The sequence below is a fragment of the Polyodon spathula genome, chromosome 38, assembly GCF_017654505.1.
Source record: "Polyodon spathula isolate WHYD16114869_AA chromosome 38, ASM1765450v1, whole genome shotgun sequence".
In the NCBI taxonomy this organism is placed as follows: Eukaryota; Metazoa; Chordata; class Actinopteri; order Acipenseriformes; family Polyodontidae; genus Polyodon; species Polyodon spathula.
Genome location: NC_054571.1, coordinates 900,239 through 926,887, shown reverse-complemented (window position 1 = coordinate 926,887; position 26,649 = coordinate 900,239). Strand labels below are relative to the sequence as shown.

The following is a 26,649-nucleotide window of genomic DNA, read 5'->3' as shown; positions in this document are numbered from 1 at the left end:
GTTCAAAACTTTTGTAATTTTTATAATTTAGTTTCTTTTAGTTTCCATAAATGTGTCACTGTAGTGTTTTATGGTTAGCTGGGATGGATATAACGCTCCCATTGTATAGCGGTGTGAACCATTGCTGGTTTTACTATGAGTTTAATAAGACACCCCTCAGCTTGTTCTCTGTACCCTGTGGCTAATCAAGCTCGTAGTAAAACCTGGAGTGGGTGAAACTCCTATGCAATAGGAGTCTTATTTCCATCCCTGGTTAGGGACACATGCCTCTTTCGAAACCTGTTTTATCTGCATCTCTCTATAAGCCTAATATTAACATGCTTCCTTTAGCATAGCTTAATAATAACGATAATACGAAACTGGTATTAATTGAGTTAACCTCCAAAATGAAATTACAGGGAGCCTATACTGTGAGACTGACTACAACACAAGGACATCGGGTGCATTGTATGACGTTTGTAAAAAAAAAAAAAAAAAAAAAAGCCAGTGACAAATTTATCCACAAGGTGGAACCAAATACACACATTTCCGTTGAACCACAGCTCTTGTAAATCATGCAGAACCAGCAGGTGGGTCTTTATTTTTGGGTTACAATCTTTCCTCGGTCTGTTTCTCTGGCTCCTGCTCCTCTTGTCTGTGCTGGTTCTAGAATTTCCAGCTGTAGGGTGTGGGAGGGGGAGGGGGGGATTTGAGTTTACCGTACAGAAGTCATTTGTTAATTATTGCATGATTTATTGTGAGGCTGGTGTGTGTGTGTGTGTGTGTGTATATATAGATATATATATATGTGTGTGTGTGTGTGTGTGTGTGTGTGTGTATATAGATCTGTATATATGTGTGTGTGTGTGTGTGTGTGTGTATGTGTGTGGTGTGTGTGTGTGTGTGTGTGTGTGTGTGTGTGTGTGTGTGTGTGTGTGTGTGTGTATATATATATATATATATATATATATATATATATATATATAAAATGTTCCACTCAGTGTCAGGATTTGGTCAATCTGATAAAAATAACCATTTCACAATTTGAGCATTCACAAATGATCAAAGCACAAAATAAAAGGTTATTTTGGTTACTTTGAGCAGATTATTTTGCACAGATTGCGAAATATCAGATAACAAAGAAGGAAACAGAAAAGAAGAGACAGCTTCTCTGGTCTTTTGAGTAAAGCGATATAATCAAATTGCAAAGTGTGCTTTGAGCAAATGCACAGTTCCAGAACAGATTTTGAAGATGTTGCTCAATCTGCGAATAGTAATTAACTCAGTAAATTATATTTATGAGGTACACATCATTGATTCATTAGTTATTTATTTGTTATGCAGGAAGTTAAACCATTGAGACTGTTGACCTCAAGCATTAAAATTCAAGCGAGAAAAAAACCCTAAATAAATTCAATGACCAAGTCTTTTTCAGTGTCTTCAGAAAGATGTTGAATTTGAAGACACTGATAAAGACTTCTAGTCGCAACGTTTGACAGGGACAGAAAATAGATTCCTATTGCATAGCAGTTTCAACCCCATTCCAGGTTTTGCTACGAGCTTGATTAGCCACAGTGTATCAGTAGCAACCTCAGGTGTGTCTTCACAAACCTTTAACCTGTGGCTTGAAACCTGATTCCAGGAGACCGGGAGACCTAGTTTGAGGTTGCTGTATCAAACCCCGAGTCTCTCCTGCTGTGCCGTGCAGTGGCCTGAAACCTCGTCTCCTGAAACCAAGTTCCAAGCCACAAAGTGGCTTCGTGATCCATCTTTAGGTGCCTGTGTTACAGAAGTACAGTATGCCAGCAGATGCCCAGGGCACTCTCTCACTCGCTGTCTCCCTGCCCCTCTCCTTATCTTTCTCAGGAGCAGTTGCCAGAGCTGAATGTTCATTTCCGCTCCCAGAGTTTCCACACCTCCATGTACGCCTCCTCCTGGTTCCTCACTCTCTTCCTCACTTTCTACCCGTTGCCAGTGGCCACGCGGATATTCGACATCTTCATGTATGAGGTGAGAGCGAACCGCAGCAGGAGGGAGGGGCTCGGGGGGCATTTAGGATTTTCATTGCAGTCCCTAATACATATTGCGTGTCAACGACAGTGAATAGCATCAGTCATTTTTGCATGCACATAATATAAAATTGGACAGAATCTGACTTTTGATTCCAAAATCAATGCATCGGTATGGTACGTCAATTCCTACCAAGCACAACAGGTAATGCACATGTTTGTTAAATTCATGCATAACACTTCTGAAGTCGGACACAGTGGCCTTAAGGCTAACAAGGCAGCCTAGAACCTGCTGTGTTTAACATTGAAGATATTTTGGTGATTGCTGCTCTGTTGTGAATGGCAGGGGCTGGAGATTATATTCCGGGTGGGAATGGCGATTCTCCAGTACAACCAGACTGATCTGATCCAGCTGGACATGGAGGGCATGTCTCAGGTAAGACACACAAGGGTGGTGCAAACTGCAAAGGACTTCAGTGTTTATATAATGAACACATTTAATTACTGGGACCTCCTTGTGCAATGTGTGATGTTGTTGTAGTTTCGTTTAAATATGAGAAATCACGTACCAGAAATCCCCAAAATTCCATTTGATCCTGTTTGCAGAAGGTCATCGCGTGCGTAGAACATGCAACACAAGAACACTTTTTTTCAGTTGAATGTTGTTATCCAAGTGCAGTCTTTGTATTTAAGATTGATAGCAAGTTCCTGCTTTGTACAGATGTACTCCCATACCTGGAACATACAATGCCATTAACTTGTTCCCGAGAGCAGCATTTTATTTTGTGATTTATTATAAGGCAATACACCACGTGGATGTTACAAGAGACGTAATTTCTCAGTTTAAGCAGTCAGAGCCTCTCATCCAAACTGGACAAGATGACATGCCTTATAACAATAAAACACACCCGGCACAAGACGAGTTAACGTGTAAGAAATGATGGCTCACCTGGACTGGGGTCAGTGAAACCCTGTGTCGATTTTGTTTTGTTCCCAGCACTTCCAGAAGGTGATTCCTCATCAGTTTGAATGCTGCCCGGACAAGCTCATACTGAGGGCTTATCAGATAAAGTACAACCCTAAGAAAATGAAAAGGTAGGGCTTCTATCTCCACTGTGCATGCGTGCATGCATGTGTGTGTCAGTCCTCGTGTGTTGTTCAGCATTATGAGATGCGATCAATATTAAAAGACAATATTGTTGAATGATGACGCACGCATTAAAGAACACATGCGAAGTAGGAAAAATGAATTTTAAATGAGTCTGTATAGGGTTTGATGCACATGTGGGGGAGAATGTGACAACAGAAAAGTTAATTCCTGCAAATATACTGTACCCTGTGATAGATCCATTCAAGATGAAATAATTTCAATAGAAAGTGTTTCATTTGTAGGCAAAATTCCCATCAATAGACCCTTGTTCCATGTTTATGCCACACAACGTAATCTCAAAATCACTTTTATATGCATGTGTTTCTCACTCAGTGTTTTCCCCATGGGGAGTTCCCGTGCTGTGTGTGTTTGTCCGTGTCTGTTGTGCTGCAGTTGGTTAGAATTCCACTAATCACACAACACTTGCACCTGTCCCCTGTCTCTGCCCGCTGTAGGCTGGAGAAGGAATACACCACTATCAAGAACAAGGAGATGGAGGAGCAAATTGAGATTAAGGTGCGTGTCTGGAAACAGTCTCAAGAGGAAGCCGTTCCGGATTTCATTTCCCCCTTCGTCACACGTTTTTATATCCCCTTTCGGAGTTCTTCAAACACTGTTACTTATTTTATTAAGCTGTGCTTCCAAATATGTGTAATGCAGACTAGATCAGCCAGTGTCTTTATAGAGGTCAGAGTCATCTAGTGATCTGTCACTTTGGATTAAGCTTCCTTTAGTTTTGCTGGCATTACGGTGCTGTGCGCTAGGTGGCGCTGGCGCTTACTAATATAAGGACACTGGCTGATCTAGCCTACATTACATATATCTATGGCAGGCAACTTGAACAGGAACAGCAGCTCCTGAACTCCTAGTTAGAGCAACACACATAAAACAGTACTTGAGTAATTGCAACAGGAACCACTCTGACTGATTGCAAAGGTAAAGTGGGGGTCCCCGAAAGTGCAGCCGTGTGGTGCACAGGGCGAGTCACGCAGCGCAGGTTCGCTTCCTGGCTTTGCGAAGTACGCCGGTCTTCGCTGGGGACCCCGAAGGGAGAGTCGCATTGGCTCTGGCGCTCCCGTGTGTTAGGCAGCAGGGACTGTTTCTCCTCATCGCGCTACAGCGCACCCTGCTGGCCAGGCACCCAGTGAGGTCAGAGCAGACACCTGCAGGGCTTATGTCCTCCAGAGGTCAGTAGCTCGCTGACATCCGCTCTCGAGTTCCTGGGTGAAAAAGGAAGCTGGGATCGGAGGGCATCCACTGAACTTTCGGGTCTCCTGAGCCCTGTGGGGAATTGCTGCAGTGAGGAGAAAAGCGATTGGGCGTTCCAAATTAGGAGAAATTCGAGTCCAGGCTACTCCACTGCCGACTGTGGGCGAGAGTTCCCAGGGGGCGGCGCACAATTGGCCGAGCACCGCCCAGGTGGGGAGGGCTTAGGTCGGCCAGGGTGTCCTCGGCTCACCTCACACCAGAGACCCCTCTAGACCGGCCGGGCGCCTGCGGGCCTGCCTGTAAGTTTCCCAGAGCTGCGTTGTCCTCCGACGTTGTAGCTCTGAGGTGGCTTCAAGCTTGCTGGTAATGTTTCAGGTGTTTTACCACAGCTGAAGTGTTTGCATGTTCTTATTCTTACTTGCATATATTTCCAGTGAAAGATACATTGATATTGATTGTCTGGGTCAACACGGCTGCCAATAAGGAAGCTTTCTCATTTTAACCCTCAGAGACTACGGACTGAAAACCGTCTGCTGAAACAGAGGATTGAGACCCTGGAGAAAGTGAGTACCATAGTCTGATGCTATTGCCTCCTATACAGAACTTTGCATAGACTGCAGCCCATGATGAAAGCAAGACTCCCATTGCATAGCGATTGGAGCCATTCCAGGCTTTAATAAGCCTGTAGAGAGGAAATGCATAGCCTGGCCTCTCTAGATTCACAGTAAAACCTGTCATGGAATCGCATTGCCGTTTATTTTAAACAACGGGTCTTGTACGTAGAACGAATACAACCTGAAGCTTTGACATCTCAGTAGTTTGAAGTGCTGGATACAAATGAAGGTGTGCTCTGTATAACCGGATTTGCGCTGTCATGTCATGACTATGAATGCATTTATATTTGCATGAGAAGTAGTGCGAGTGTGATCGTGCTTCGAGGGATTAGACATTGACGGCAGGCACATGCGCCGGTATGATATATACAGCAAAGTGCAGATTTATTACAACGCTACCATTGCTTCTGTAGTTTTGATGTGTTGTGCTGATGAAATCACAACCCTTGTAACTGAAAATAGGCAAATTGGTGATTGTCTAATTTCATTGACGACTTTAATATGCCACACATTCAATTCATTTAAAATGGTAAGAGAAAAGGAACACACAGCCACACATGGTAAAATGCAGGAGACTTTTTAGAAGTTGTTTAAGATGCCTAATTTATGCACAAAGCAGTCTAACATTTTCAAACAAGTGCCTGTTTGTGGATCGCTGATGACCGAAAATTGAAATTCTCACGCCCAGTGGTTTTCTGCAGGTAGGCATATAACAGATATAAATAACACATCTGTAGGTGTTCTGATAAATTTGCACACGACTAAGTGTGCGTTTTTAGCTCTTCAGATAAAAACACCTGCCAGCTGCAGCACACACTTTTTTGTAATTCACAAAAGTTTCGTTTTTAGTCTAGCAGATATGACGGGCATGGACGGATTGCTTGCCAGTTGCTTCAGTATACAAGACTGCACCCTGGTTTAGTTTTTAGTGCTGTTTGGGCTTTGCTCTACAGCTATGGCCAAATGTTTCGCATCACCTAGTATTTTAATATTGAGACATTTAAAAAAAATATATATATATATATATTGTGAACATAATTTTGATTTTTCATTTAACATCGCAAAAGTCTAAAGCCATAACAGTAGTACAGTATTTCATTTTGGATTTGCATTCAGGATTTCGAATTGTCATATTTTTCAGTTTTTTGTTAAGTATATGGAAAACTACAGAATAACATTATTCAGCGGGTTTCATTTGACTTTTATGAAGCAGAGTGAGTTCGTTCTATAGGGTGATGCAAAATGTTCCACTCCACTCCAGGTTTAACGGGTAAAATTGTACGACAAACTACTTCATGCTGTGGATGGAGGTTTAACTGTTTCAGTTAAACAGTTTTGAACAGGGTTGGAACAAAGACCAGGAATGGATGGGCTGACTTTAGCCAGCCCTGCTATAGGTTGCCCTGCCTGCCCATGCTGGCCCAACTCACTGTATTGACAGAGTCACGGCAGCTGTTTCTGTTTCTCTGCTCCGCTCCTGTATGTTAAAGACTACTGCAATGAAATCAAGCCTCAGTACCCTGACCACGATGAGGCTGTCTATTTGTACATGTTTCGTTTCTCCTGCTGCTAGTCCTGTGACTCTCTGCTCCCTGGTAGAGTGGTGACAAGGTTCCACCACGCAGTCTTATTGCATTTCGTGTGCTGTTGGGGTCTGTTTTGTGAATCTTCTCTTTTTGCCCCTGTTTCCTTCCTTTTGCCCCCTTTTCTTCCTCTAATTGTTTGGATCTCCCCTTCTCTTCTCCCTCTCTCTGCTCTCCCTTCTCTGCTTTTAATCTGCCTCTTGAATTTCTCCCCTTTTTCTCCCACTTCTTCCCTCTTATTCTCCCCTCTCGCTCCTCTTGCATCCACCCCCTCTCTCTCATACCAATCTACTTTCTTTCTCTCCTCTTTCCTTTATCCCTATCTCTCACTCACTCACTCACTCACTCGCTCCTCTCCCATTTCTCCCCCCTCTCACTCTTCCTGCCTCCTCTCTCCTCTTTCCTTTACCCCCCTCTCTCTCACTCTTCCTGCCTCCTCTCTCCTCTCCTGGTATTCCTCCCTCCTTGTCTCGTAGGAGAGCGCTGCTTTAGCAGATAGGCTGATTCAGGTACAGTATTCAAAGCATGACCTCCATCACATTGCCATCCCACTCACTCACTCACTCACTCACTCACCTACGCACCCCCTCACTGGCCATGACTGATCCTGAATGGGCTGCATGAGAGAGGCTGGGTGCTGGTGTTCACAATCCAAACGGCTGTAAAGACAGCCGCCCTTAAACTCCAGATTTATCGCAATGGTGTTTCCCCACTAGCAGCATGTTTTAACAGTGACGTCACTAAACACAGTGCAGATGGAAACAGCAGGTATATGGGAAGAGGTCGGCGGGCAGACCTGATCTTTTGAGTTTATATGACTCTCATGTAAAATACTACTAGACATAGATATCAAAAAAGACTTTTCATTGTACATGTATTTCTTTTAGTAAAATACTGCCCGGCAGATCAGTTTTTACAGCCCGAAAAATGTTGGCATTTTGCATGCATGTTCTCATCTTGTTTAATGTCATGCGTCTGCAGGGTCAATAAAATCTCAGAGGCATCTAGCGCCACCTGGTGCACTGCAGTTGCATTGCATGCCGGTATTGTGTTGCATGCACTTTTATTGTAAAGACAAACTTACAGAAGGTGCCTTTCTCTCTGGCTTTGTACCCTGCTTTTCCCTGGACCAGATAATAAATTAACCAGATCCCCACCCCACGTTTAGACCAATCCCCCCTGCTGCTCCTATAAGAATGAATATTCCCAGAGAGATACGCATGCCACTCTGATCTCCTGGCGCTTCGTTCCTCGGCTGCTTTCTCCAGGACGCTCTCTTTGATTGTGTTTGTTTTTTCCTCCCGTGGTGACGGCAGGGTCAGGTGACCCGTGCTCTGGAAGCGGAGGAGAATTACGTGATCAAGCGGGAGCTGGCTGTGGTGAGACAGCAGTGCACGGCCGCCAGCCAGAACCTGGAGAAAGCGCAGGACACCATCCGGGAACTGCAGGAGCACAAGGTACGGGTAAACAGACCCGCGGAGACGGGCTGGAGACACGCCGGCCTCGGATAGCGACGCTCATCTTATATGTTTCAAAGTGGTTGCAGCTGATGAAATTCATAGATCTTGAATTTTGCACTTCAGTTAATTACATGCAGTAGTGTAACAATGTATTACATAGAACCCCTCAAGGTTTGTCGTTTATACAGGGGTTTCAATGACGCGTAACGGTCCGCCTCTTCAGGATTCCGTTCCTAGTCTTCTGATTGAAAGCAGAAACTACCAATCACAGAGCCCACACTAGTATACAGTTGGTGCTACATGCAGAATGTATAGTAAAGTCTCTTGCCCCAAAGTACCCCGACCACACACACTGCATTTCTATCCTTTATGTATCTACCAGTATGAAAACCTCTGGGTGTGAGAATTTCAATTTCCGGTCAGTAATCAGTGCTACAGAAATAAAAGGCACTCACGTGAAGACCACTTTGTGCTTTAATTAGGCATCTTGAAAGTAAAAAAAAAAAAAAGTCTTGTGCATTTTACCTTTTGTGGCTGTGCATTCCTTTATTCTGACTATTTTAAATGAATTGCATATGTGTAGGCCTATTAAAGAAGTCAGCATGTAGACAATCACTAATTTGCCTATTTTTGACACATTTTCACGATTTTCGGTTCCAGTGGTTTGATTTCCTGTACACAACACATCAAAACTACAAAATCAATAGGGTGCTTTTAAAAAATGTGCACACTCCTGTAGGTCTCAAATGTGCATGGTGAACTAACCCCATGGTAAAAGCATAGAAAAGTGTAATCAAGCACAGTGAAAGCATAGGTAAGCATTGTAAAGCACAAGGCAGTAATATTTTTAATTCCAAAGCAACCGGCCAGCGTTTCCCTTAAGTTAAATAGACCCTCCTGGGATGTGATTACACTGCCAGCGTATTACACACAGCAACCCGAGCACCTGGCTTCTCAGCTCTGGCTCTCTCACCATCCAACACAGTCCAGATATTAATTAAACGAGTAAACTGAACCCTGAGTAAAAGCATAGCCAAGTGTAATAAAGCACAGGGAAGCCAATAAAAAAAACAGACTTTCTCCAAAGTGTCCTGCGAATGTTGCGTCTGTACAGTTGTGTATATGGCAGGTTCAGCAGCGAGCACAGGCACGCTGCTCCTGTGTGCGTGTGTGGGTTTGCTGGGTGAAGATCAGAGCCGTGCAGTCTGCTTGATGCACATCTGGCAGTGGAGCGGGTTCCGCATAGCTTGCCTCAGCTGTGTCTCTTTTGTTTGTAGCCGTTGATTGTTTTATTTTTTTTTAAACGTTAGGCGACCCTGCTTGGCACTCCAGCTGGCATGTGAAACACAGCGGTGCGTGGCACAGCGGCTCACAGGGAGAGCAGAACGAGAGTTTTAACGGGCAGTCAGGTGCAGGTTGGCTTGCGGTCGCCTGTGTCGTGCGCAATGTGGGTCAGAAAAGCTTCCACTGTGTCATTAAACCAGTTCTGCTTACAGTTTATCCCGCCAGCATAGGCCACTGGGGCGGGGGGAGTCATCCTGGATTGCATCAACTACCTATCTGTGGTTATCCCAGGGTTACCCCTAAAAATCCATGGTTGGAACAATCCAGCCGTGGCTTATCAACATTGATTGGTTGGTTGATGAAACCCTTAGAACAGAAGAAAATAAGAAAGTTTGGTTGTTATTAGCTTATTGATCCCAGAATCTCATCAAGCAGCTTCTTGAAGGATCCCAGGGTGTCAGCTTCAGCAGCATTACTGGGGAGTTGGTTCCAGACCCTCACAATTCTCTGTGCCTCCTATTTTCTGTTTTGAGTGCCGCTTTGTCTAATCTCCACTTGTGACCCCTGGTCCTTGTTTCTTTTTTCAGGTCAAAAAAGTCCCCTGGGTCGACATTGTCAATACCTTTTAGAATTCTGAATGCTTGAATCAGGTTGCCATATAGTCTTCTTTGTTCAAGACTGAATCGATTCAGTTATTTTAGCCTGTCTGCATACGACATGCTTTTGAAACTAGGAATAATTCTGGTCGCTCTTCTTTGCACTCTTTCTAGAGCAGCGATATCCTTTTTGTAGCGGGGTGACCAGAACTGAACACAATATCCTAGATTTATTTTATTCTATTGGGGGATTGTAACACGCTTGCGAGATTTAAAACAAGATAAATAATCATCTTTATTTTTATATAGAGCCTTTCATAGTGGACCACCATCACAAAGCACTTTACAAGATACGAGACTAGGGTGTGTGAACCATGCAGAGTCACTTACAACAACGTTTCACCCCAAAGACGGAGCACAGAGAGGTTAGTGACTTGCTCAGGGTCCCACACAGTCAGTGGCTGAGCTGGGATTTGAACCGGAGACCTCCTGGGTACAAGCCTGTTTCTTTATCCACTGGACCACACAGCCTCCTGTAAGATGCTCCACGAGATGCTTGTGCTTGAGAGATTTAAAGCTATATTACAGTACTGTAGGTAGTATTTACATGCTCATGGAATTTAAAACAGAATTGCAAACTTCGCTGAAATGTAATAAAATGCCTACACCCCAGAAGAATATGCCCATAACCATAAGGATTTCATTGTGGAAGACAGCACAGGAAAGAAGGTACCGCTCAAGTACTACCGGGTTACTATGCGTATTTTTGACAGACAAAAACCAAAAGTAACCAAAACCAATAGTCAAATAGTACATAAAAAGGGCAAGATTTGCATATAACTCAAAAATAACTAAAACAAAATAAGCACTGAAAAATGAAATTAATAAAAAACGAAAAACAGACGCTCTAATTATACACAGTAGTGCGTTGAGAGAACTGTCATTAAAAAAACAAGGGGAGGTAGTTTTATTTTCATTTCTCAGCTTCAGTTCAGGAAAGCAGGGGATACTGGCAATATGAGGCTCCAAGTAGGGCACCAGAGCGATAAGTCGATTGATTAAAGTTGAATTGAGGCTGGCAGAAATAACAGCCACTGCGATCAATAACTGAGAAATCGATTGTGTCCCCTCTCTAAAATCCTGTGTCGTACGTTATCGCCCCATGGCGTCTCGTGGCGGTGTCCTAGTTTCGCTCTATGCAAGCCACTGTCATACAGTAGACCCTACAGTGCGTACAGAGACCTCGCTGTGCCAGGTGGCTAATCTGAGTGTTTCAGAGCGATGGGTGGTTACATGAACGTTGGGTATGTGTGGTGTCGGGTCTCTGGATTTGAAAACAGCTGAGCTTTTAAAAAAAAAAAGATAAGCAACAGGCGAACTGTACAAAGGCATCCTTATAGCATTGAGATTACAGGGAATAGTATGTATGGGCCGCCATGTCTTTGTATCCTTGGATAGATTAGTGTACGCTCTTCTAGAGAAACATTTTCCCACTATACTCTCTGAAGTCTGTTCATCTCCAAAGCAGGGCCACTTGATGTGCAGAATTTGTTCTGCTTTTTACTGCAAAAAAAATTTCTAAAGACTGGCAGGACGTGAATGTGATGTCTGAAGCATGGATTTACCGATCACAATCTGTACCATTCACAGATTTCGTGATTTCTATGAAATGGACCCTTTGCCGTGTAATATGTAGTTCCCTGTGAAAATTCCAAACGCTTGCCTTATTGTCGCACTACCTGTTACGCTGCATTTAGGAATCTGGCAGCCGATGTAGTTTGCTTCCGGTAAATGCTTGAACACGCTGCAGAGAGCGGCACAATTTCTTTAGAACGTCTTCAACAAGAAAGACAGCAGCTGCATCAAAGATCAGAAATATATTTCTGATAAAGATCACTCTGTCCAGTGCAAGGTGGGGACATTTCACGAGTCTGTTATCTTTACATTTATTTATGGTTTTACTTTGTAATATAGCCTAGTGAAAGCACGGGAAAGCATAGATGAGCAGTGTAGAGCACAGAGAGGTATGGTAAAGCATATTAAAAAACATGATGAACTAACCCTTATAAAAGTTTCCCATAGTAAAAGCACAGCAAAGTGTAATAAAGCCCCGGGAAAGCATGGTAAAGCATGGGCGAGCATTGTAAAGAATAGCGGGGCACAGTAAAGCATATTAATAAGCATGGCAAACCAAGGTAAACTATGGTAAATGCTTAGTGTAACCATGGGAAAAGCATGGGGGAACTGGCAAATATACCATGGTAAAGTTTTATATAGGTACGTACACTACAGTACCTGGCAAACGGGCCTTATACCGAGCCAACAAGACGAGGGATAGCCAGGATTCCTTATACTGCCCCCTACAGACGAGTGCCGGCAAGGGAAGCACGTCTTTAGTTGAGGATTTTGTTTTTAGTTTTTGTGCTTCTCTTCTTCAGATAAAGAGAAAATAAATTGTTTGTTGGCAGCTGTGCGTGAGAACACAAACAGCCATCGCCCGTACACTCGGCGCAGCTTGTGTGTGGTTTTCACACCTCGCCGTGACTTTGATTGGGTGGGGCTCATGCGAGATTACAATTGCGTATCTGTGGCGATCGCTGCTGTAGCTTTAAAAAAAGAAATTCAGAAGAAATAGAGAGGGAAGAGAGCGCATCTGCCCTTGCAACAGCAGCTGCTTGATTTTTTCAGATTGACGACAGCATTTTCTGTACGTATCCCTCCATGAAGACAAAACGCTCGACACTTATAAAAGTTTAACGGTCATTTGGCAGTTTTCCCCATGCTTTCCCCATGGCTGTGCAGTACGTAGTTTTGCCATAGTTTTTAGCGTGGTTTGTCATGTTTTTTAATATCATTAAGAGATACTAAAAGAACCTAAAGAAATTCAGCTAGAAGACATTGAAAACAAGTCTTGTTCGTTTAGTATTTCTATATGTACAGCTATGGCCAAACATTTTCTGCATCACCATTGTATTGTAGTTCATGTTAGATTTGTAAAATTTCAATTTTTTGTCAGCTTTCCATTAAGTATATGGAAAACTACAAAGTGGTGTGTAATTCAATATGTTAATGTAACATTATTCAGCAGGGTTCATTCGATGAAGCAAAATGTGTTAATTCTGTAAGGTGATGCAAAATCTTTGGCCAGAGCTGTAAGTACTGTTTGCGTTTATTAACATCTCGTGTGTTTTTGTTGAGTGCAAACGTAAAGTTGAGGTTTTGAAACCCCATAACAGAGGCTGGGTGTTTTACTGATGGGAAACCTGACTGTTTGGACCAGTTCGATAGCCTTGTTCTAACACCAATCTGAAATTGGCGCCATATTTTGTGAACAGTAACTAAACTGTTAATGCTACAGACCTAGTAACGCTTCTCAAAGCGTTGCTCCAGTGTGCTATCTGCAACCTGTTTGTGGAAGAGTGTAACTGCTGGAGTTACATGAGCAGTGAAACACCGTTTTGTCTATTACTATATACATTTTGTATGCAATTATACAGCAGTGGGCGAATTTATTAAAACACCCCATCTGCTTCTGTAGTTCTCATTTGTTGTGCATATGAAATCAAACCACTGTAACTGAAAATTTTGGGAAATTGTCAAAATAGGCAAATTAGTGATTGTCTAATTTAATTGATGACTGTAATCGGCCACACATGCACTCAATTTAAAATGGTAAGAGAAAAGGAACACAGAGCCACACATGGTAAATTGCATGAGAATTTGTAGAAGTTGTTTTAAGATGCCTAATTAAAGCACAAAGTGGTCTAGCATTTCCACACGAGTGCTTATTGTTTCTGTATCGCTGATTGCCGAGCGGAGATTGAAATTCTCACACCCTGAGGTTTTCATGCAGGTAAGAGTATAAAGGATAGAAATCTTGAGGTGTTCTAATACATTTGCACCCTGCTGTATTTGTTATACGTTTAAAACAAATATTATTATTATTATTATTATTATTATTATTATATTATTATTATTATTATTATTATTGATTATAAACCAAAAATTAAAGGAAACAACTATTTAAACCAAAAAATAAAAATAAAAAACAGTTCTGTTTGGTGGCAATGTGTTTTCAAAGTAGTGCTTCTAAAACAAAACGCCTATAAGTAGATGAGGCAGTTTTGTAGATTAAAGGAGAACTGTATTGTCACTTTTGCAATTTCCTCATGTGTGCTCATCAAAGCCTTTGTTATTTCATACATAGTCGTTGCCTTTTCAAGACAGCAACCTTTTTATATATATATATATATATATCATCATCTGCAGCATTCTTTACACTAAAACCTCGATGGGTTCCATTTGAAAGTGATTGAAAGCAGCAGCCGAACTCTTATTCCAAGCAGTTTCTTGTCATTTTTAAACTGTTCAAATAATTAAACTCTTCCCGTAACAGATTTAGAAGTTACCGCACAAGTTTTATGGCTCCACAGATTAAAAATGTATTGAAGAGCATCATCAATCTGTCTATATATAAAACTGCTGTGCAGTATGTCGATAGCGTTAGAGAGCAGTCGTTCGAGCAGTCTGATCTCCTCTCTCGCTGCTGCACCTTCACTCTGCTCCAGTATTTCTTTTCTATTGTTTCTTAGTACTTTGGATCACATTTATGTATTTTTCTCAGTATTTCAAGAGGGTGTGATCATTTCTGTCTCATTCCAGTATGCAAAATAGGGTGCCATTTACTAAGAGATTTATCAAATGGTGCAAAAGCAGAGTTTGAGAGTATTATATAGCAAGGGCTCTAGTTGCAACACAGATAGGTCAGTGTTGCAGTAAGTCTGTCTGCTGTCGTCCAAGTGTTTTGTCTACTGTGCTTTTCATTATCTTGTCTGACTGAGGTCGGTCAGTCCTTTTACTAAGAATTCTGTTGACTTTCCCATAGTAATACATCATAACGAAAGCATTGTAAAGCACAAAGAAGTGTGATGAAGCATATTAAAAAAGACCCTTTTACAACCCTTGTAAAAGTTCCCCCATAAAAAAAGTATAGTAAAGTGTAAAAAAACATGGGTAAGCATTGTAAAGAAAAACGAGATATGGTAAAGCTGATTAATAAACAAGGAAACCCAGGGTAAATGAGTAGTGTAACTGTGGGAAAAGCTTAGGGAAATACCGTGGTAAACTTTTTATAAGGGTGTGTTGCTGGTTTGAAATGCATCAGGCTTTCTTCTTCTCACACTAAACCCTTGTAGCTCTGTGCTGAAACTGTGATTCAGAGTTGTCAATCCCACACCAAGCTTTCCCCCCGACGCTGGTGAGAAATGACGCCCTCAAATCTCACACAGAAAGGCTTTTAAAAAGCCTTCTCCTGGATGCTTTCTCTTCTCTTTCAAGCGATTACTTTTTGCACACGATTACTTGATCAGCAGTGGAAACTTGGAGAGACTTCAAATGACCTTTCAGTCGTGGCTTTTCTGTACAGTGCTGTACGTAGTTATGGTAGGGTTACCAGATTTCCAGAGTGAAAAATCTAGACTTTTCTTCAATTGATTGAAGCTATAGCAACTCCAAAGCAGTTAAAATAAGTATATAATAACACAATCACAATAAAAAAAAAATGTGTGTGTAATATATATATATATATATGTGTGTGTGTGTGTGTGTGTGTGTGTGTGTGTGTGTGTGTGTATATATATATATATATATATATATATATATATATATATATATATATATTTCAGTTATAAAATTGGCTGTGTTAATAAAGATGCAATTAGGACTAACTTAAAAGGCTATAGTCCAGGAAGTTAAACAGATGCATCTGTTTATTTATTTAGTTTTTGTATAATAAGTTACCGTGCTGTCAACTCGCTGAGCACACTGCAACAGTTTTGTAAAAAAATGTCACTACAAAATAGCAAAACCTGGACGATCTAACAATATCACTGACCGGGACAGTCACGCTTTTCCCTGGACGTCTGGCAACTCTTGTCAATGGCATGTTTGTCCATTGTAAATAGGTATATCATTGACACCCTCTATTTATTTTAATGTGCTTATGGTAACACATATATAATATATATAAAATTAAAGCCCAACACTTTTGACATCACTTCAGACAGACTTCCAAAGGGCTGGTTTCACAGATCCTGATTAGCTCTAATACAGTTGTGGACTCCCTTGCCCAGCATTAAATAGTAGTGCTAACTGGGGCCTGTGAAACTGACCATAAGAGTCTGTCAAGAGCTTACTAATAACCTGGCCTTAAAAACACATAACTGTAAAAACAATAATGTAACTAATGTATTCTTTGAATACATTAGTTACATTATTAAATTATTATCAGGAGTTTGTCCCTATTCTCCAGCCAGGACTGATGGTAAGCATAGGGTGGCAAACAGTGGCAGAATCACAAACTAATTTAGCTGCGTTTCAGGAAGAACCTGGAACAATTGTGATGAATTCTCGAATAACCACAAAATACAGGGAGGCTGTGTTCTGTTGTGCTTGCGGATTATGATTAAATGTAAACTATATTCGTCGTCAAGCAAAGCAGATCAGCGTGTCATTCTGCGTCATGGGTTGCTTTTTTTTTCTTGCCCATTCTTGCTATAGAACCTGGGCAAGTTCTCTGTTCCCACGCCCACTCAGTATCTCCACACACCCCCCCCCCCCCCCCCCCCCCCCCAAAACCGCCTCCTTTGCAAACTAACATGATGAAGTGGGTCGTGCCATCCTCTGAACTTTTAACCTTTCCGGGGGAACTTGAGAGAGAGGGAGAGATGAGACAGGTGGGTTTTCTCAGGGCTAATGGACCTGTGAGAAAAGTAAAGATTGTTTCTCCTTTAAGCTGCCATGCTGAAACCCCCACCTTGTTTAAAAATACAGTGCTCCTAATCAGCAGTAGGAGTGGTTGGTAGTGGTGGTGCAGTAATTCTGCACTAGGGCGTATCCTAACTTCATTGCAGCTAATAAATATAATTAGAAAAAGAAGAAAAAACTTAGCTGATAAACTCACTGTTTTATCAATTAAATAACTAGACAGATTATCATTTACTTTTAATTGTTAAGATAGTAAGTTTTTTTTTTTTTTTTTTTTTAGTTTATTTTTCTAGTAATTGATCCTGTTGGGTCTTGATTCTTTGTGGCTAGAGAGCTTTGTACTGTTTTCTCATGGAGATATTTATGTAAATTTTTCATTTTTGCTAAAATCATCCAATAAAAAAAAGACACTTTTTTAACTATGTGGCAATAAATATTGCATAACTTCCACAGTATCTGACTAAACTAGCTTGTGTAAAGCTAGAATCCAGCAATCTATCGTAGCAAGGCTGTAGTCTGCATTTAACAGCATGAACGGTTCATCGGAATCTTGTTAACAAAGTATTCTTTCTAGTCCAAGCTACAAGGTACTAAATTAAAAAATGCAAGTTTTGTTGTTTGTTGTTTTTAAGATTTAAAAAAAAAAAACGCTTTGTAAAAAGTACCTAAAAGGATAGCCACCAAATCATTATTTCTTATTTCAGTGCTCTGCAAACCATGAGGGGCTACTGCAAAACATAATCGCGCATCCCTGAGTTCACTTCCTCCTTGGCGTTCTACCCAAAGAAATATATTTAGAAACAACAACAAAAAAAAAAAGAAAGATTTGATAGAACACAAAACAAAGAAAACAGAGTCGTTCAAAACATAAAACAAAGTGTTTTCCCATTGCGGGTTCCACTTTTCCAAAAGCAGGTTTCAGTTCTGAAACAGATTATACAAGCTCACTTCAGCTCTTTACCTTTCTCACCCTTTTCTGATGGGCAACTAAAGATTGACAATAGTCTTCACCTGTCTGTCTCTGTGGAAACCAGTTTGGGTGACTGATTACTGAATCAATACCCCAAAAATACAAAAAATATATTTATACATACCACTACTGCCAAACGCTGTGCACCCCCTTATAGGGTGAACTCATTTTGCTTCATAAAGTCGAATGAAACCTGCTGAATAATGTTACATGAACATGTTGAATTACAGCCTTGTAGTTTTCCATAAACTGACAAAATTGAAAAAATGTGACATTTTGAAATCTAACGTGAAACACTTACTAGACTTTTGCGTTATCATTTTGTAGTTTCTTTGATACAATGTTAAATAAAAGATCTAAATTATATAATATTAAATGATGTCTCAATCCTATAACTCTAGGTGATGCAAAATTTTTGGCCACAGCTGTAGATGTACCCTATACTGGTCCGTTATCCCCCCCACCCCCCCTCCCCGCTGTGCATGCTAACCCTTCTCCTCTCCCTCCCCAGGGGGACCCGCGCTACACAGCAGAGTTTGCGTCACATCTCCAGACTCAGCTGGAGCAGTCCCGGCTACAGGAGGCAGAGCTGCTGGGGGCCCTCAGACAGATGCAGGAGAAGGTGCTTCACATGGAGAAGGTAGCTTGCACTGCACGTTCAGATCAGATCTACCTGCCTTTATCAGTTGGAAACGGCCATCGCGGCTGTCGCATCCCAATAGGGGAATTACTCCCAGCCACTTTTCCTCCCTAACCTCACAGGAGTGCAAAGGCCAATGGAAGGCAAACTGTGGCTCCCCAGCCAGTATCAGTAACTCTGCCAGAACGGGATTTGAACCACACTTGCATGACTCCAAACAGCGGCTCTGTGCTGTGTGAGCCCCCTGTACAGTTTGTCAAGAGGGGAAAGCCCAGCCATTATCAACTGTCACTCATAAAGTTCACCACAGTAATAACTTGCTGTTTTTATGACTTTCTCATACCATGTGTTTACCATGTCTTATCACAGATAATCATGGGTTTTGCAGTCCATGCATGTGTGTGCATTACTGGCCTTGCTTATTTGTGCTTTGCCACAATTCACATCACTTCAGTGGAGTTTGCAATGCTTTTCCAGTGGTAACCTCCTTTAACCCAGGGGCAAGAAGGCACAAATGCCTAATTCTGTTGCTTCTGATGCCTTCTGGAGGTCTGGGTTCGTTCCTGGGAACAAAGTGAGTTTGGCGAACCTGACATCCAGTGGAATTGCCAGTCTGCCTGAGAGAGGGCCAGGGCTGAATGGTGCAACCCTCCTTCATAGTGACAGTAACACAGCGCTGGCATGTCAGATTTCAGTTTCTAAGTGCAAGCTCTCAGCTGAAAGGCCTAGTTAGTGTGGTCGGTCCACAAGCTTTATGTGCGTGCTAACACTGTGTATAAAAGTCCTGAGGGTGTTACTGCACCCTTGCACACACTCACACCCCCTCCCTTTGGTTTACTAACTCTCAGCTGACTCAGATCTATTTTAGAATAACCCTCATGTTTGCTGATTTACTGTTATGTGTTGAGCAAACATCGAGAGCATGTTATTTTTGGAAAAGGTTTGATTGATTAATGGGAGGATTTTTCAAAATAAGCTCAACAGGGCTGGAAATAAGATCTCTATTGCACAGTAGTTTCACCCGTTCTAGCCCCAGTGTGTTTCAGTAACAAGCTCAGGAGTGTCTTATTAAACACACAGTAAAAGCAGGAATGGATCAAGCTGCTATACAGCGGGAGTCTTATTGCCATCCCCGCTCAGTTTACATTCTGTTTTCCCCACATCTCCGATCCTCAGTATAGCTGGATCAAAGTTTTAACGAAATGTTTTTTTGTTTTTTTTTCTAACAATGTGCAAAGATTGCTTAACAGGAACCATCGTGATTTGTTCTTATAACATTTAAAAAAAAAAAAATTAAAACCAAATCTATTCCGTGATCCGGTTTAAATTTAGGGCTGTTCTTGCAGTGTTGCAAAATCTTTGTAAATGTGTCCGTGATTGCACTAGCTGCTTCGGGATGGCGGTTTTCATTTCAGAAACCAATTACCAACATAAGTGAGATCTTTTTGTGTGTGTGCCTTTTTTTGTTCGCTATAAATGCGCAAGGCTGACGGTATGTAGGGTGGGGTGATACGAAAATGCTAAAATAGATGAGTCAGAACACTGTTTCACAGTAACTTTGCAAGACCCAGCCACACCACAGGGAACCTTACTACAGGCTATTAGAGCTTATAATTATATTAATAGTGTATGTAAAAAATGGGAATAAGGGAAAACAAACCATAGTGTTCTACGTATACACACACATGCATGAACGCATTTGTATAAATTTGCACAAACATATAAACAAATACACATATATAAACACATGCATGCACATACCTACATGAATAGAGAGATGCATACACAAACCTATGCCTGTTGAAATGTACTAGCAAATGCAGGCCTGGTATTTCAAAATTAAAAAATAAATAGGTGTGTAAATAAATCCATAAAAAGCATTCTAGCTCCTGAGCGATTATATGAAAAAAAGGGGTCCTGTATTTCAATAAATGCATTGTATTTATCTCCTTCCTGTAAAGGGATACAAGACAGAGTGCTCAGTTCCAAAATGTTTCTATTATTGGACAGTACCACAGTGCTTAGACATAGCTGTCTAGCTCATCTGCTGAACAGTACTGGCGTGTTTGGGTGTCCGAAAGGCCCTTCAAAAACAACCTTCTGCTGGAAAAAAATGTGCCCTGTGAAGAGTCCTTTATTGGATAAGGTTTAACCTTCCTAGAAAGTGAAAGAGAATGCTGAATATCAGCTAGCTACCTGCTAATGAGAAATATCTGATTAGCGAACTGTGAACACTTCAAATAGAGGAACTGGTTAGCCTTCCACTAAACTAGCAACTAAATCTGTGAGAACATGCAAACTGTGGTCCTAAAAGAGCTTGAGGTTGTAAGTGAGAGAATCCCTTCTCACGGCCAGCTTCTTTATTGAGAACTGCTGGTGTCGGCTGGCATTGGCAGACGCCTCTGTGTTGTGTAGAACGCATCCGTTAGCACGGAAGGACAAGATTTGAAAGAAACATTTCCACTCAAACTTAAATTGAAAAACACTTGCGAGTATGCGGCAGGGGGATTGTTTTGTTTAGAGTATCTGCACCAACCGTAGTTATCCCAGGATTACCCTTAAAAATAATTGGTTCATGCAGTCCAGGTTTATTCCCTAGTGCTGTAAAAATGCTCTAAAATAAAACTCCAGCTGTGTCGCCTCCCAGTGTCGTTGAGGTCAGTCAAATCAATTTAGGGTTACAGATCTCACAATAATCTTTTGAACAAATTGAACCTTAGAGTTACAGACACCTTGGGAATGATGCGTTTGTTCATACAGTATTCTGCTTTCTGTATGACTAGCACGCCGCTTGTAGGAGTGCCTGTCTGGTTGCATTGCACGCACGGTTGAGTGATTGCATACTTCCAACTGAAAGTGGGGTGTTCGATTCGGTCAGTTCGTGCTTTTGGTGTTCGTAACTCTGAGGTTCTACTGCGTTAACAGTATTTTATTTAATAAATGTAACCATTCATAATAATAATAATAATGATACAGAGAAATTCACAAGCGATCATCACAGTAACGTTGTTTTTGAATACAGATCTTCTTCAATCGGGATTGTTAACTGCTTGATTTTTGTCAAACAGGCTCAAAAAATGCTTTGCACTCTATTTCTTACCAGCCTTTAATTATGTTTTTTTTTCTCAAGTTCCTAGAAATGTGACATTCACAACCTTCAAAAACAGACACCTGTACGGGGAGCAGTCTAGCCCACCAGCCTCGATTTTCATATGAATCTTGAAACCCACCTTTCCCACTTCTGTACCCCGTAACCCCGTTCCCCCCCTCTCCACTAACCCACCAAACCCGGAAGCTGCAGCAACAGCCTTTGATCGTGAGGCTGGAAACGCGAAGCTGTGAGCTTCGAGCCGAGAAGCAGAGCCCTCTCAACTGAACGCCACAAACCACAACCCGCTCTCTGATTCCTGACAGATACGGGACCCTGAGAAGCATCTCGAAAAAGCAGAGACAGTAAACCCCACCTCCAAGCTTGCTGCTGGCTCACAGAAACGCGGCAGGCAACAGGAAGACAATCTGTACAAGCCTGAGAGGGGCGTAACTTTAGCAAGACCTCACATTAAACACAGACCACCCTGGTTTCTGAGAACTCGCATGCACTGGCGTCTAAATAAAGAATATTTAAAGCATGGTAACTAAATACACAGCAATTCGTATAAGAGCTTTGTTACAGTAAGTGTGCCTCTCTGTGCTGTGGTCATTCTTTGATGCCAGTTGAACAAGTGATTATTAAGAAATACCGGTATAAACTGGCATGATCTGAAATTCTTCTAGAGTGGTTTGAAATCCTCCTCTACATTGAATTGTGTTTCCAGCTCATTTATATCTGCAATGTATAGTTTTGACCCTGTTTTTTCACAGCAGGTTGCATGCTTTTGAATCGTGGAACTTGAAAACTCAGTGTTTTGTAGGTCCCACAATACTTTGTACGGGTTTCGATGTAAATGAACAGACACGACAGCAGCTGTGCAGGGGCCAAAAAGCCATGAGGGAATGGAGTAAAGAGTTGATCTTCTAGCTTCGTAAAAATATTCAACAAGAAACGCGATGGAGGATCTTGTATTTTCAGATGACACCAAGGTTTAAAATCGGCACGCACGCACGCACGCAGACAGATGCAAACGCACAGTCCCTTGATCGTTCCAATAATCTCCACTTGATTGTATTTTCCAACCTCACAAACTGTGGCTACTTCTGTAATCACTCCTTAGCTACTTCAAACCCTGTGAGGCATTAAAGTGGCTCACAGCTCTCTACAGAGTCGTTGTCACATGTATAACAGATATGGAAATAAGACTCCTATTGCACAGCAGTTTCACCCATTCCAGTTTTTACTATGAGCTTGATTAGCCCCAGTGTTTAGGTGACAAGCTCAGATGTGTCTTATTAAAAATACAGGTAAAGCTGGAGTGGATCAAGCTGGTATACAGCAGGGGTCTTATTGCCAAGTTAAAATTCAGAGCTGATCTTGCAGTGTTCGTTAGCTCTGTAGATTTGTCCGTGACTAAACAGCTATGGCCAAAAGATTTGCATCACCTAATAGAAAGAACTAATTTAGTCAAATGAAACCTGTTACATTTAACATATTGCATTGCATACCGCTTTGTAGTTTTCCATATATTTAACAAAAAATCAAAACAGTGTGACATTTTGAAATCTAACATGAACTACTGTACTGCAATTATGGCTTCCGGTAGACTTTTCCAATATCATTTTGTAGTTTCTTGGATTACATTATGTTAAATAGGTATAGTTTTTTCTAAAATGATGTCTCAATCCTAAAATTCTAGGTGATGCAGAACCTTTGACCATAGCTGTAGACCTCACAAACTGTGCCTACTTGTGTAATTGCCCTGCAGCTGCATCACACCCAGTGAGACATTGTGGGAAAGGTCTATAGCGCTCCGCTTCTCGAGTCCCACCACAGCCGAGCCTGCAGTGCGGACCTCCCCTGACCTGCTACCCCTCTTGTCTCGTGTCTGTTTCAGAGGAACAGCCTGCTCCCCGATGAGAACAACATGGCTCAGCTACAGGACGAGCTGAAAGCAGTGAAGCAGCGGGAGATGCAGACCCTCAACTCCTTCAAAGAGATGCAGTCACAGATCTCGGACCTCAACGAGCACTGGCAGGTACAGCAGAGAGAGAGGGACTCAATAGCTTGGCCCCTCCCATCCGGGGGCTCCCCGGCATAAGCCTCTTTCTCCTTTGAAACGCTTTGCCCCTCTGTTTGCAGCAGTTGGAGGTTATACGGTAATTCCCTTCAAGTTATAATACAGAGTATGATTTCCACGTCAGGTCTTTTGCAACGGTTTGTAAGGAAATGTCTTTAGAGCTTACTTGACTAATGGCAAACATATTTATAAATCGCGTATGATAAATCAAGCGATCACCGTTAAGAATTTTGTCAGAATTACAGTACGTCATATTCTGTGCATAGATGTCAACCCGTACAGAGCATAATTTAAAGAAGCAACAACTCTTTTTAATGTTTAATAGAAGTTCCTTTTGTTTTTGTGATCTCATAAGAAGTTAGAAATGTTTTTTTTTGTAGGATGTCTCATCATAACAGAAATCTGTCTGTATAGTTTGAGCAGCTTCGCTTCACGGTCCTCTTGACTGATCTGCAGGAGATCTGTAACAACAATAAGAGACGGCCCTCACACAACATATCTCCTTAGAATATCCTACAAACCCTGTGGGACACGATCTATAACTATAATCCTTTGCAATGGAAAAGAAAAACTGAAAAAGCTAGGAGTGGGCTTTCAGTAGTACATTTTCTTTCTGTAAAATGCCAAAGGTATCAAATCTGGTTTTCTCTCTCCTCTCATTCTCTCTCTCTTATGTACTCTCATCTCTCGTGCTCTCTCTTCTATCTCTACCTCTCGTGTGCTCTCTTTTCTCTCCTCTGTCGTACGCTCTCTTTTCTCTTGTGCGCTCTCTTCTCTCTCTCCTCTCTCGCTGCTCCATTCGCTCTCTTGTTTCGCTTCTCTCTCGTACGCTCTCTTCTCTCTGTTTCTCCCTCTCTGGTTCTGTGCAGCTCCACCTGTCAAGCTCCTCAGGGGGAGGGGGTCACTGGAAGGAATCCCCCAAAAAGAACGCCCTCAACGACCTGCAGGACAAGCTGATGACAGCGAGGCTGAGAGAGGCACAGGCCCAGGCAGAGACCAGGGAGCTCCGATTGCAAGTAATGCAACTGGAGAGCCAGGTAACCTGGGGGAAAGAGGGGGTACATGACAGCAAACTGGGGTTCACACACTGGGAGTGTGCTTGCACCGCCTGCTTGTGTACACAAGACCTTCAGAATGAGTCCCTGTCCTTTTAATGCAGGCATGGAAATAAGACTCCCATTGCATAGCAGTTTGATCCATTTCACTATGAGTTTTTAAGAAGACACACCCTGGCTTGTTATCTATACACTGTGGCTAATCAAGCTCATAGTGAAACTGCTGTGCAATAGGAGTCTTCTTATTCACATCCCTGTTTTACATTTGACTACGACCCTATAGAGCCACATCACACCAATGTATAAACAGAAGCCATTTGATTTAAAGCCTGGACCGGAAACTATACTACTGGGACAGCCAGCCCTGGTCCTGGAGAGCCGCAGGGTCTTCTGGTTTTCGTTCCACCCGAGTTCTCCATTACTTAATGAACCAATTATTTTCTTAATCGGTCAACACCAAAAAAAAAAATTCCAGGTCTTTACCCATTGCTGATTTAAAGATACCCAGAAAGCCTGCAGGATTGCGGCTCTCCGGGACCAGGGTCGGCCAGCCCTGCTGTACTGTAACTTTGAACTTAAAATTGTAATTCTGTGTTTTGAAACAGTGTTGAAGACATGGAGATGTCTAGTGGAAACATTTGAATTTATGAAAAGACTATTACTAGAATTGGCCATTACTATTATGCTTTTAAAATATAAATGAATATGACCTCCGTTTGTTGTCTTGAACGTTCCACCATTGTCCACTAGATGTGTCTTTGTAAGTTTTATATTATAAGTGTTTGCATTTCCAGTTGAAAGGGACAATCTGATTGGCCAGATTCCCTTATTCTAAGTGCAGACGCTAATTATTAATATTCTGATATGATCAAGGTTAGAAACGCACACCCAGCCCTGGGGTTCAGACCTAAGTGTGTTATTGAAATGATCAGGAGGCATGGGGTTTGTGCAGTCAGGCCCCTGTTAAATAAATGGGCCTCCCTTATAAGCTGCGTGATGGACAGTAAACCTCACAATCAGTTCAGTGAAGATAACAGTAGGCCTGACTCCTCGGATTCCTGGCACATGCTCATTTCAGTCCTAAACTAGGCTTTGAAGCCCAGGACTGGTTGCAAGACAGCCGTGAATTTCTAACTCTTGATTCGTCAAAAGCGGGAAAGACCGAAATGAACACTTTTTTTTTGTCCCGCTCCGTTCTGCTCAGAACCAGATTAACAGCAACCTGCTGAACCGTCAGGAGGTAGAGAGCGCCGCCCTGCAGGAGAAGCTGCAGTACCTCTGCGCGCAGAACAAGGGGCTGCAGACCCAGCTGAGCGAGATGAAGAGGAAGCAGGCTGAGTTTGACTGCAAGGTGTGGGCACTGGGATTGCTGCTAAAATCAAGAGACCGACGCCTAACTTTGACCCTTTAATAACCTGCATGACTTTGGCACTTATTAAAAATGTTACTTTTGCTTTTGGTCAGAGTGACCGCTAGCCGCCTGCCCTGTGGGTGCGTGCATTCGCTGCCGAGTGACAGGCAGGAGATCGAGATGGAGGTTATAGCTGATACGCCCCCTGCAGGCGAACAGGTTTTATTTACACAGACACACAGACTGCTGCTCATGTGGCCAGCAATGGTAGCACACGGAGTTCATACATGGGAATGTATGAAAACACTGTACAAAAAACTATAAAATAAAAGGTGCAATGAGAAAGAGCGTGTGCTGCTCCCAATGCATGGAGGTCCCACACCTCCCCCTATACTTTATGGGGATCTACCATCCCCGAACTAGTCTTTACTCTTCTAAACAAACCCTGACTTCAGATACTTGCCTTGACCCCAGTTTACCCTCACGGCAATCGGAGGCTGTCACCAAGCTGTTTCGCTGTCGTTGTCCAGGTAGCGTGGTCGATGCTCAGCCCTTTGGCTTTGCAGCAGCCCTGAGGTGAATAAACAGGACCTTTTTAATACAGACTCCCCGCTGGAACACAGCTGGTAATCACACACAGCAGGCAGGCTCTCCCAGGAGCGACAGGTACTTAGTTAATTAATTACACGTTCTATTTACAATATACACAAAAACCCCTCTTCATGCGCAGGGCTCCTGCCCTGCCACAGTCACAGATACAGAAACCAAGGGAGCAATAGCAACAAGCAATAGCTTAGCTTCCTATATTTTAAA

The 26,649-nt window shown here is 42.2% G+C and overlaps 1 protein-coding gene across 3 annotated transcripts in view; it reads left to right on the top strand.

The window, feature by feature from the left end:
• Positions 1 to 1,699: 1,699 nt before the first annotated feature.
• The window catches only part of LOC121304577 (EVI5-like protein), a 37,108-nt gene continuing 12,158 nt past the window's right edge, over positions 1,700 to 26,649 (top strand). Inside the window, exons 1-11 of one of the 3 annotated variants that reach the window (XM_041235772.1) lie at positions 1,701 to 1,989; positions 2,335 to 2,424; positions 2,986 to 3,083; positions 3,594 to 3,654; positions 4,857 to 4,910; positions 7,021 to 7,053; positions 7,861 to 8,001; positions 18,131 to 18,259; positions 23,248 to 23,388; positions 24,300 to 24,467; positions 25,690 to 25,836. In XM_041235772.1, the coding sequence (XP_041091706.1) occupies positions 1,789 to 1,989; positions 2,335 to 2,424; positions 2,986 to 3,083; positions 3,594 to 3,654; positions 4,857 to 4,910; positions 7,021 to 7,053; positions 7,861 to 8,001; positions 18,131 to 18,259; positions 23,248 to 23,388; positions 24,300 to 24,467; positions 25,690 to 25,836 (1,263 nt within the window). In that variant the 5' untranslated portion in view covers positions 1,701 to 1,788. Of the gene's footprint in view, positions 1,990 to 2,334; positions 2,425 to 2,985; positions 3,084 to 3,593; positions 3,655 to 4,856; positions 4,911 to 7,020; positions 7,054 to 7,860; positions 8,002 to 18,130; positions 18,260 to 23,247; positions 23,389 to 24,299; positions 24,468 to 25,689; positions 25,837 to 26,649 lie in introns of all 3 variants that reach the window. The other 2 variants (XM_041235773.1, XM_041235774.1) reach the window with 2 other exon arrangements.